At 42.4% G+C, this 13,088-nt stretch overlaps 1 protein-coding gene across 1 annotated transcript in view; it reads left to right on the forward strand.

Annotated features, from left to right (window-relative positions):
* Window positions 1–586: 586 nt before the first annotated feature.
* The window catches only part of lasp1 (LIM and SH3 protein 1), a 30,408-nt gene continuing 17,906 nt past the window's right edge, over window positions 587–13,088 (forward strand). Inside the window, exons 1-2 of the mRNA XM_063903044.1 lie at window positions 587–885; window positions 10,635–10,729. Coding sequence (XP_063759114.1) covers window positions 817–885; window positions 10,635–10,729 — 164 coding nt within the window. The 5' untranslated portion in view covers window positions 587–816. The remainder of the gene's footprint in view (window positions 886–10,634; window positions 10,730–13,088) is intronic.

Here is a 13,088-nt window from a genome sequence, read left to right on the forward strand (position 1 = left end):
TTGCAAGAACACACTGTACAGTTTAATGTCTGCAGCACTTGATATTTGATTCTGAAGTACTTGATGCTGTACGTAAAAAGGGGGAACATTCTTATAGAACATGTAATGCATGAGGTATATTTAGGGATACAGACAGTACAGCCTTTTGTCAGCAGATGTCACCCTAACCAAATATATGACATGGACATCAACTAGCACACGCAGTGAACGTGGCAGATGTGTACAAATATAATATTGAGATCACTGGATTGGTAAAGCCCCAAAAACCTGCAACAATGAAGATGATCGCATGCGTTTGCTATGCGAGCACAGATGGGAAGAGGACAGTCGTGTTAAATTTGCACAAGGGTGGATCTGGATTATAACACAGAGCTTGGACTGTGTTACAATGGTATTTGAGTCTCAGTTGAATATGCACGATTTATATGTGATGAAGTTCCTCAGAAATAATGACCAATGACAAATGATAAAAATCTTTCTTCCAAGTAATACACTGAACCTCCCACACTGCTTCTTCCCTTTCTGCTCGGACACGCGCGGTCGAGGGAGGGAGGGAGGGAGAGAGAGAGAGAGGGGGGGGGGGGAGCGGGAGCGCGCTTTCCGTGTCTGGTTAGTGGACTGACAGCCAGCTGTGCGGCTACAACGACAACAACAACCTCCTGGATTTTCTACATACAACTAGATTAGTGTTGGCCTGCTACTGATCATAATCGTGCACTATATCTAGTTTTTGAAGTGAGGACTTGACAGCACAAAGCTACAAGCAGTATCATCGGCGGTTTCCGTGCTAACTAGCTAGAAGAGCATTCCTCCAACATGAATCCGTTGTGTGGCAGATGTAATCTAGTCGTATACCCCACGGAAAAAGTGAATTGTCTGGACAAGGTAAGAACATGAACAATCGCCTTACTTCGTACTCTTTATTTAAAAAGACCCCTAACACTGCTACATGCTTTTGTACGTTTTCTGCACGCATTCTGCTCTGCTAAAATGACACCCTTCACGTATTTTTGTGAATGAATCGGAACACCCGAACAGGACAGGTATTTCGCTAGCAAGGCAAGCTAACGGCTAGCTTAACGTCTGGGAGGCGATGTCACAAGACCTGAGCGCGGACGTTAAACAAAATATCGTTTTGATAATGGAAAAATGTATCAAAACTGAATTTATATATTTGTTTCACCAAGACAAAGACTATTCAGGCTACGGTATTGATTCGCCCTAAAACCAGCGTCTCACCGTGCTTCCGACAGCCTGGTTTGGGCCTGGCTAGCACCACTGCTTTGAAGAAAACTGATGTTTAGCTAACGTCTCTAACCTCTAAACATGTATTCTATAGTTGTAGGATTAGCCTTTACAAATACTAAACGATTCATGACTTTCGAAGGAATAAAATAGCCCAATGTCGTGTGCAGCATGGACACATTTAGACATGTCTGTGTCCAATTCACCGGCTAATCCAAGTCAGGGATCATTAGAGGAGCCGCCTCGATTACTTTTCACTCAAAAGAAGATGCCTAATCTCAGTGAAGGTGCTAATCTCATCAATATGACCCATAGGGACTCTGTCCAGATCATTAGATCACATCTGAGCTACAATTTCAGTTAGGCTAACATTGATATATCACAGCTTGGTTCTGCCATTGGAGGGAAACATGACCATCCGTCCTGCATTTATTGAATGCTGTTGCTCTCAGTTACACTGCAACTTTGCAACAACATACATGTAACACACTCACTTTACTAGGTGGGTGGGGTCTATTGTTTGTCATATGAATAGCAATGTTTATGTATTTTGGCCAAAGCTGTGCTTGGGGCAAGTAGATCATTTGTCTAATGGACATCTGAATGGCTATTGAAAATCAATCCCTGTTGAGACTTGCTTATCTGACAAGGAAGGTAGGGAAAGAGCACCCAAAGCACATTATCTAAAGTAACATCACTTTTTGATTGAATGCAATATTTCTTTCTGCAAATATTTGTTCTTGAATGCACCATGAGTAATGTTTTCCCAAAGTGCTCTGGACTGGAATTGATTTATCTCAGAACCCCTCTCAATAATCCAACACTTTAAAAAAATACAAGTCATGTTAGCATTTTAGAAGGCTGGTGTTGATGATAACCAAATGGCCACAAGAACAGCCTGAATGTGCATTGGTATCTGGCCTGAAGCCGAGTGCATTCCTGCAGACAGACACTCCCATAAAGCGTGCTCTTGTCAGGGGCCTGCTGTGTCGTCTCCCTTCCTGCTCTGAACCAATACAGGAGAGTAGCCCGCCGTCTGTCTTTGCTGCCATTCTGCATCAGTGCTCACCCTTTCAGATATGCCAACAAAATCAACCCTTCCCCATCACTGGCGCACACATTCAGAGATTACCCTTCTCTTTTTGTTTAAAGCAGACTAGGCCACATTGGCTGGGGTTTTTTCCATGTGCTAGGCTAGCCCAGGTGAAGGCAGAGGGGAGCGTTCTGCCGCTTCTTCCATTGGTATTCTCAGCCACCGATGAATGGGTACCTTTACCTGGCAGTGTTTCTTCTATAATATCCCCCTCTGTGGTGGAGAGCGTTTGAGCCACAGAGGCTTGTTTGTCTGTCAGCTGCATTCCACTATAGCAGGGCTGGGCCCAGCAGAAGAAGCGGGCAGCAGAGCACATGTAAAGACAGGAAGTGAATTTTGGTTGAGCTGGTGACGGGTTTGCCTTGTTATTTGGCTTTCCTTAATATCTTAAGAGACTCTCGATAGTAAGGAGTTTTAAGCTGCACTATTTGGCTCAAGATTCAGGTTTGGTTAGTTTTTGAACTCCAGCCAATAAAGTGATACAGTAGTTGTTTTTTTGTTGTTTTTTTACCAGCACCTTAAATGCAACCCTTACACAGTAAAATGGTCATATTTAGGTTGATGTGCATTGTCAGGAGGATTGAAATGATTTGTATATGTGTCACAAGATGATCAGCCATTTCCCGCACTCAGGAAGTGTGTATTTTCAAGATAAATTGAGAGATCTGTGTTGAGTGGTTAAAGCTTAAAGCTGATCTCTCACTGAAACACTCGACTCTGCTCAAGTGTGTGTGTACTTACCATCTCTATGAGCTGTCTGCCTATTGCATGTCTGAATCACACAGCCTGTTCCTACCTGCATGTTAAGAGAAACCGATTTATTCATATTGAACTGTGCTATTATACCATAAATTCTGAAGCTGTGAGACTATTTCCAGACTAACTACTATTTCACTGAACGTAGTGTTTTCAAAATCTATAAATAATGTGAGAAACTGACTTCTTCTGAAAGCTCATCCTTCAACAAATGTGAAGCCTAAACACATTTGCTTCTGGCTCTTGAATTCATGTTTTGGCTTTTGAATTTGTTACATGTCAAAACATCTTGACACGTTTTTATGCACACTATTGGAAAGATTTCTTCTGAGGCCAGACCTGTTTGCTACACAACAAAATATCTCCCACGTGGCACCAAGTCTCATAGATAAGAAGACACAGCCTCTATCAAAACAAACGCGTTTGTCAGTGGAGGAGAAGGTCTAAAGAAATATGGATGAATGGACAAAAGCCAGCTGGAGGTTATTTTCCTGATATCAGCACGTCAGCGGTGAAGGCCTTTTACAATGCAGACAGACAAGAACTATCACTGGGTTTTCATGATTCTGCTGTCTTGGTTTTCTTCACTTATGTTTAACAAACAATTTAAATAAAGCAGGTTTTTAAAAAAAAGTTTTAGTTTGTAGCAATAAAAGAGGGCTGCACTTCTTGGTTCACATGATCTCAAATGTTCAGACACAGTTGGCATTAACAAAAGTGTGTGTAGAAATCAGATTTCATACACCATTGGCTTCACATGCTGATGTATCTGACACACACTGTCATTCTGTACTCTAGCTTTCACAGTTACAATTCACTGTCCTTTTTTTATTATTTAGCTAACAAATTGGTTGCTGTGTTATTTGGTGTCCGTGTGGGGTTTCTGGTAAAGATGTGTGCCCCAATTGTGCTGCTGCCTCTCAATCCCAGGAAATTGCTGCAAAAGAGGGTTAAAGGTCAGAAGAGGACAGTATGCGATTTGTGCAGCTCAGTACAGCACCAATTATTACATCATGCTTAGTCATGTGAAATAAAATCCTTAAAATGGGCTTATTAAAAATCTCATCGTTGAGTACTTCATATATTCCTTTCTATTTATATTTCAGTATTTTGCAAATACAGCTATTTTACAACCAGTATTCCTGTGTCAAATGGGGTTTTACCTTCTGCTGATCCAGTTGAAACTCATTTCCTTTGACTCCTGTTTTAGAGGAATTTGTCTGCCGCCTTGCCTATGTTTAGAGCTGATGCATGTCCTTAAGCCACAAGAGGTGAGGAATTCATCCAGCCACTACCAGCCACCTCCCTTCAATGACTCACAGTCACAAACACATATGACCATGTAGAAACCATCTCACGTGTTGACCCCACAGTGAGCAGCCACATACTTCTCCTTTGTGCGTTTTATCAGAAAAAGGAACTCGTTGACATGTTTTCCTAGACTAAAAAGCTGGCCTCTCTGTTGCTTTTTCTAAAGCAAATGCTTAGAAGGAAAAGGAAATGTGATACTTTTTGCATTAACATGGCAATATGATAGCAGTTTTTTTTAATGAATTCATAAAGATGAATGATAACACACCAGAAGTGTTTTGACAGTTATTTTTTCTTCTTTTACGAATGTTTTGTCTGTACGGCAGCAGGATGTATATTTTACTAAAGTGCACATCACAGATTGGAGTGGTTTGGAAAGTGTGTTAAGTGCATACTCCACTCTTTTCTAGTATGTCTGTTCAAATCACTGTCTGCCTGCCTACCCGCAACCAAGCCTTTGGCATGGGTAGAAACTAAAGGCATCAGGTAGGCTAATAATTGACCAGCGTGCTTTAATGAGTTAGTTTCCTCTATTAGCAGCACCAGCCAGATGTGGGTACTTTGTCTTCAGGCATGTACTGTCTTACGCAAGAATACATTTCCACATATACACACACAGTAAGCCGCTGTAATGCCTTACCGTGCATGTGTGTATGCTGTTCTTTTGAATTTATTTTAAAATAAACATCTGAGTCAAAGAGCCATGAGAGCCTCCTTTAAACATTGGACCTAAGAGCCTCTTAAAGCATGAAACAAAGTGACTGAAGTGAATTGCTACTGATTTAGAAAAAAAATAGTTATTAAACATTTTCATGAAGGACCCTAGGGATGTCCTTCACTGCTATTAGGAGCTAAGTTCCTCTGATGCTTAATTTGGTGACTCAGATGCCTGGATCATGAAAATCCCCTTCACACGGTCTAAAGCTTCGGTCTTTTTTTTTCCATCTAAAATTATAACTATTGGGAAGGGGGCTTCAGATCAGTACGTCGTCTTCTTCTTCAAAACAAAGCTTTGTGTTGCTGTGCTCTAAAAGAGGGGAGAGATCTGGCTTGTTTAGATTACACACTAATCCTGACAAAGGAAGTGGCAACAACCCTGCATCATTTTAATGCCTTAAACCAGTCCCTTCATCTTATTAACTGTCCCTCTGTGTGTGTGATGTGTGTGCACACATGCATGGTGTCCAAAAATGGCCACAGGGTTTTTGTCCAGGCTAACTTGTATTTGGTTCTCACCAAGAGGGACCGGTGAGGCTGACTGAGCATTTTTGCTCTTGACTGGATTCTTGCTATCCAGCTGACATGCATGCATCACGCACTGAGACTTATAACCTACATACAGTACTACACACACATGTACACACAGTTATTACTCACACACATATAGACAAGCGGCTACATGTGCCCTTGAGCTGCGCTGATGCAGGGAGACAGTGCTGTGTTTTTTTTTTTTATGGGTGTTTTATTTCTAGGGCTCCGTCTCTGCAGTGTCCTCATTTTCCAGCTGAATGCCAGATCATGCCTCGGCACCCAAGGGCCAAGTTTTCCTGGATCTAGAGAAGGATAAGTGCTGGATCGCCTCTCAAACACACATTTGGGATGTCTCCCACTACCTTGCTGTTTGTCCCTTCCCTTCCCTTTGGCATCAATATAAGTCCCAGGGCTTATAGCCTCCCTACTTGGCACTGTATTTAAGATTGGATCTAGGTTCAGATGATAATTAGCGGTTCACGCCTAACATTAGACTAGTCTTAAATTTGAACACTTGTCTTACGGATGGTTGTGGGACACTGGTTTGATGATGAAGACATGAAGAGCCTGTTGAACTGAGTGTACCTGAGTTGCTAAAAAAAATAGATAAAATAGAAGTTAGACTGACAGCATTAATATCACTAAAACATACTTTAGGTACTTCAATAATATCCTCGTCTTGAGTCCTTCAGGCAAGAATAATTGTGTGGTGAAAATCTGATGTTTTGATTTTACTTACTACTCACACTTCTCAACAGCAAAAGAAAAACAAAAGAAAAAGAGGAATCAATACCTACTGAATAAAACTAAGTTCACCAGGAGATCCTTTTTTAATTCGTCAGTGAAAATGCACAATTTAAAATGAACACACTCCACAGATGTGTTAACCACATATGGCCTGAGTGCATTTTGGCACCTGTGCTAGCTTGTTGTTGCTTCTTCCAAAAGGCTGTTTAGCCGGATTTCTGAGGGCCTGTGTTGTCCATGTGAAGACGACGAGGGTTGTCCTGGTAGAATGTGGGTTAGCAGGTTGGAATAGTTTGCTAAACAGTTGACTTCAGCTGGCTTTTTCTCCGGAGTAAACCCAAGGTCAATATTTGATTTAGGGAAACAACAGGGTGTCAAAGTCCAAGCTCCCTCAGCTGATAGGCTCACATTTCTTTTAAACTAATTTGCATCCCCACTACTCCTGTTAGTATTAAACTGTGTTAGCTTATTTGTCTGGTTTATCATCATCACATATTTGGGGAAATGAGAAGGGGATAATAGTCTGTGGAGAATATTACGCTGTGTAGATGACGCAGACAGTCTGCATACAAAGATGGCGGCCACCGCAGCTGCAAATCAGCAAGAACCTTGAGGAAATGGAATCTGCATGGCCTGTGCGGTTGTTTGTAAAGGGATTTGCAGTACTGGCCTGAACAATGGAGAGGGAGAGCAGTGGAAAGAGTAACACGATTTGTCCATCTGCAACTCCCTCAGGCCCCGATGGGCTGTAGTGGGATAAGGAGTTTGGATTTGAAGGCTTGGCCCAGTGTGTTTGGCTGATGATCACAGCTCCACTGAACAGTGCCCAGCCTCGGCCTCTGCTGTGAGCCTCCTCTTTTGTATGCATTAGAACAATATTGCTGGCTCACAGCAACAAACACCCAAGTCAACACTTCCTTGTTGTCATTGAACACCACCCTGGGTGGTCTGTTACATCCAGACAAAATCTTCAAACCAGCCTGAAGCCAAATTCATGTTCGATCCTGTAGGAAAGTGTTATGCCCATTGTGCTTTGTGTTTGGTCATGTTTCCATAAATAGTGCTGCCATCGTTGTGTCCATGGGCAACTTCACAAGGGAACCCAAGTACTCCAGCTGCAACCGCACTTAAAGATTTGAGGGAAGCCATCATGTTCTCACTTGTTGATCAAACATTTGAGGTAGTCTGGATCAGAAATAGTTACATCTGGCTATAACGTAAGAGTTTAACATCACATTTCCTGTTGTTGCCTGAGCCAATTTCTCATATGAACTCCAGACATTGACCAAGGGAATCAAGTTTTACATATGTTAGGGTTGTTAATTCTACCTTATTGCATTCTGAATATCTCTGTTTCACAGCTTTGAAACATGTTGAACATATGCCATATAGACATCATACACTCTGAGAGAACACTTGAGCTTAATATGTGGTCAAATATAAAAGAGAAGCTTTATTGGTCACGGCTGAAGACTCTATATTGCAAAACTAGGCACTTTGGGGTGTTAACTAAAAGTAATCTTCCTGCCACACCGCCCCTTGTCTGTCACTTTTTTTGCCCCCCCACTGTAAGTTATAACTAGTCCACCATGATTGTGTCTCCTGTCCCGCTGCAGCTTTCACCGCCAGTAAACGCCGGCATCCTGGTGATTTATCAGTGCTGTAAAACATGCAATTATCACACTGTATCTCTCTATGCAAGGAACACATTTGTTTGTTTTTAAGTCATGAATGGATGTGCCAGGAATAGAATCAAAGGCACATGTGTTAGTGAGTGAAACCCTGAGACAGTGAGGTTGTTCTTTGATGTGCAGTTTTCTCTGTTTTGAGTCTTCTCTGTGTGTTTGGAAGATTAGTATAGTGTGTGAGCAATTGGGGTAGAAACTGATAAAGAGTGGGAGAAAGAATGAGCGTAATGACCGATCACCCTGAGGTAGGGCTGGGCGATATGGACCAAAAGTCATATCTCGATATTTTCAAGCAGAATGTCGATATAAGATATCGATATTGTTGAGGCAATAACACGACAGATCTGCGCTCCAACTCGTGCCGCTCATGCCGCTGTGTGCTTTCATTTCCAGCCTGCCTGCATCGCTGTGCCCGTCAACCTGCCTTGTTGATTGAAAACTCAAGCCTAAATTTGGGTGGTCACATATCAAGTCTGCCTGCCTATTTTGATAGTGGTAGAAACAGCCTGGTTTGATAAAAGGCAAAATGCTGCAATCGTAGCAAAACGGTGGGTGCGTGCAGTCAGTCTATGCATAGCCCATCTTAAATGAGCCGTGGCAATGTTTCTTGAACAGACCATGTGACAGCCGCTCCGATGCTTCATGAAATATATTTTTTTACAGTTGTAAAGAAGAAAATGATCTAGTTTAGTAAATTTCAAAGTTCGCTATCCTGGAGAAACAACGGGCAGTGCAGAGTCTAACCAACATTTTAAATGAGCTGCAGCATAACATTAAGTTACGTGACGGCACGACACCTGCATTAAAATAGGCAAATTCATCAATGCCCTCGAATACAACCCGTTCCGACCTTTACTGAAAGTAGACTAGCGATAATTTCTGGGTCTTTATCGTCCATTCGTTTGATAATTGAGGTCAGCTAGCCTACATGTTGTGCAGATTCGATGTAGCCAGCAAAAGCAAACGAAAGCATGGTCGCGCACAAGTTGCCTGCCCATCTTTACGGTGGGCCCATGAAAGTTTCGATCAAAACCACACGTTGTACACAGTATGAGGCTGTTTAATCAAATGAAATGTTCGGGGTACTGCGAGCCAGAGTAGGAGTTTGTGTCGCTGCACGTAATTGTAAGCATTCTTCATATCGCACCTTGTGGTGCTGATGCAAGTGGTGGAAGAGGTTGGTCGTACTCGACCATTTCGTAGAGACAGATTTTAAGCACACTCTACAGATCACCTGTTGCTCAAACTGGTCAAACACCTTGTAACCAAACCATTTCCAAATTACTGATCCATTTGTCTTTCGCCTGCATACCAGCTCTGCAACGCGATTGACATTTTGCTGGGACGCCATGTTTCATGCTGTTGGGTATTTAAAAGTGTGTGTGTGTGTGTGTGTGTGTGTGTGTGTGTGTGTGTGTGTGTGTGTGTGTGTGTGTGTGTGTGTGTGTGTGTGTGTGCGTGTGCGTGTTGGACACAGAGCGGGAGAGAGAGAAGCAGTGGCAGGCGCAGCTCAAACGGGCTATTATTTGTAACAAATGTGCTGTACTTTCAACGAAAACGAAACTATATCGATGTTGACGATAGTGTCTCGTTCTATATCTCATTTGAAAAAATATCGATATATCGCCCAGCCCTACCATGAGGCCATGTTAATAAGGACTCCGTCTTGATTTCCTCTCCCGTTCTTTCTCTTTCGTTGTCTTTGCGCTCCTTTCTCCCTTCCCTTGATGATAGCAGGAGCGGTTGGATCAGTGCTCCACTCTCTGGCGTTTTTCTCTCTTTTGCCCACCCCTCCCTTCCTCTTGCTCCTTCCTTTCATGTTTCCTCTCTCCTTGCAGTATTTTTTCTTTCTCCGATCCTCCCTCCCTCAATCCCTCTTTGAACCCTCAGGCCACAGAGCAGCCCAGTGCCAAGAGAGAAAGGGGATAGAGGCGAGAGGGCCTGCGGCTGGGAGGAAGGGAGTAGGGTAGTGAGAGAGATGGAGGGGCATGGCTTCTTGTGATGATGGTCTGAGGAGATGAGCATACAGTGAGTCAAACGGTGCTACATTCAGAGCTAGCACAGTTTCTGCAGCCCCAACCGAAAACCATTTCTGCTGTTTGTTTTCACACATATAGCGGAGCTCAGGCAAAACAAAAAAGGTGTGAAAATTGATAAAACCCTGATTAGATGGTGAAAGCAAAGATTCACACTTGTTAATCACAAACTCTACAGCTACGTCCATACAGCAAACACCAGCTCAGCTACCCAATGGACCTATTAATAGCAACCATTCAAGCAACCAAATGCGTATGTTCAATGCCAGCATACACAAACTACTGTGTTTCCACTTTGCTCTTTTCCACACAGTCTTAACACTCACTATACCTTCTGTCTGTTTCAGGCTCCCTGTGAAACCTCAAGGGAACAGAAAGTAGTTCTGGCCTTACTCACTCACCTAGCTTTCCTTTGGTGTATGGGCGGTCTTATGTGTGGCCTTTTTTTGGATCCAAATGAAGGTGAAATAAATATCTAACTATCTCTCTCTCCTTCGTTTCTGACAGTACTGGCATAAAGGATGCTTCAGCTGCGAGGTCTGCAAAATGACTCTAAACATGAAGAATTACAAAGGCTTCGAGAAGAGACCATACTGCAATGCGTAAGTTGTCCCCAAGTTGTCATTTTGCGTGTGTCAGTGAACATGTTTCACGCTCAAATGATTCATCATGCATCCCAAAGCCACAGCAGTGTTTAATCTGTCCTCAGACAGGAAATAGGACTCTCCAATGTGTGTGTGTGTGTGTGTGTGTGTGTGTGTGTGTGTGTGTGTGTGTGTGTGTGTGTGTGTGTGTGTGTGTGTGTGTGTGTGTGTGTGTGTGTGTGTGTGTGTGTGTGTGTGTGTGTGTGTGTGTGTGTGTGTGTGTGTGTGTGTGTGTGTGTGTGTGTGTGTGTGTGTGTGTGTGTGTGTGTGTGTTGCAACCCAACTAAGGCCCCTCTATCCCTCCTCTGCTGTTTCTCAGGGACTATTCCAGTCCCCCCTCCCTTACAGAGAAGTCCTATATGTGGTGTGGGAAAGTGCCTACCTCCCTCTCTCCTCCTCTGCCGGGAAAGAGGGGGGGTGGTATCAACAAAGGACATTCCTAAAGTTCCTCTACAGTGACACAGGCAGACACACTGAAAACTAGCATGTCCACTCACGCCCCAGCACTCACTCTAAAGGCTCATCAGGAATCCATGGAATCTCCCTCTGCCATTACTGGTAGTGAGTGTCTCCCCCTCTGTGTTTGTTATGAGTGTGAAAGAGAGAGAGAGTTGGAGGGTGATTGCATGTTCTCTGGAGGAATGCAGAGAGAAGGCGTTCATGTTCTGACAAGCTCTTGTGCCTTTTCTCCATTTCATTGACAGTAAAATGAATCAAGACGTCATGCTAGCATTGTCATCCTCGGCCCTAGTGGAAACTCAAAGTATGCTAGCATGTGGCCAGCTGTTTTTTATTTGGATTTGGCCTCCTTTTAAGATTAAAACCAGGAACAAATCACATGTGCTTATTCTGTAGAAGAATTAAATGGCACTTACATTTTCTTTATGTATTTTTTTCTTTCCAAAAATGTTTTTAAGGAATAAAAAAAAAAGAAGCTTTTCCTTTTGTGTCCTTAATTAGTAACTTAATTAGTAGCAGAATGTAATGCAAAGGTTTTTTTTGTTGTTGAATGCATCCATTTCAATTTGGCTTTGTCTTTAATATTCCCTGCATTTTTTTGTTGTTGCCACAAACAGACAATAAACTGCAGCCATCCAATAACAGGCAGTGACAGGATGTGCCTGATTTGCAAACTTATAGGAAATCCAGGAGTTTACTTGACTCACTTTTTCATTGGCTCTATATATTAATCAAATGATGTCACACAACAACCTCTGAATAATTGCACATTTTTCACATTAGTTTAAACATATCAAACTCTGTGAAATTTAGTATTTTAACCTGAGAAAATAACATTACAAGGGCTCTGTAAGCAGCCAATGAGCCCCGACTTTTATCGTTTACACCTGTGCTTCTTCTGCTTTGTCATAAGATAAGAATAAGATAAGAATTACTTTATTAATCCCAAACTGGGACATTTTTGTGTTGCAGCAGCATAAAACAATACAAGGCATTGCCCATAATTAGAAATGAAAAAGACATGTGAGATTGTCTCCTGTGAAAAGGCCCAATGATGCTTTATGTTTGTTTCTGTCACTGTACAGTGATTCTATTTGCTAATAAGCATCCTTAATCGTTCAACAGTAAAAGCCCTACACCCATGGCTCACCACTTACAGCTGTTTATTTAGTTGTTTAATGATTATTTGAGTGTTACCAGAGTAAATTCTCAGTATTTTTCCACTGATGCTCACCTCAACGAAGCATAAAAGCTCAATGACCCATGTGCAACCCTTATTATAATATTATATGAAATGATGAAGTATTGTATTTCAAATACAATTTGTGAGCTCACTGTGACTTTCCTACCACCGGTGTTTCCCTTTAAGGTGTTTCCCCCTACAGCAGGTTTCGTCCTACCCTTATTTCCACAGACTACAGATTCTTCCTCCTCTCCCCTTTCTCCAATGCTCCCGTTGCTCCCCGAGCCAGCAGAAGCAAGAGCCTGTTTATTATGCTTCCTTCCGTTTGTTTTAAAACAAGGCATGTTGGAGTAAACATCATAAGTGGAAGAGCCTCCCGCTTCAGGAGAGGAATTCGGGCTAAGGTCTCTGTCATTATTCTGTGGGATAGCTGCGTTATCATTACTCTTCTATATTTATCCTCAGTAATTGATATAGGCGTTGTTTGTTTTCGCTGTATTCCCACCCACCTCTTCCCTGAGAGTCCCATCCCTGTTTAGATCCTAAAGTCACACTGGGGATTGTGGGAGATTTTAGGAGGAGAGATAACATTTTTAATTTCCCAGGGACACTGTGGGAGACATTGGAGGGTGCTGCCTTAATCACTGATAGTCCAGACATTAATTTAAACATCAA

The sequence above is a fragment of the Eleginops maclovinus genome, chromosome 16 (genome assembly GCF_036324505.1).
Source record: "Eleginops maclovinus isolate JMC-PN-2008 ecotype Puerto Natales chromosome 16, JC_Emac_rtc_rv5, whole genome shotgun sequence".
In the NCBI taxonomy this organism is placed as follows: Eukaryota; Metazoa; Chordata; class Actinopteri; order Perciformes; family Eleginopidae; genus Eleginops; species Eleginops maclovinus.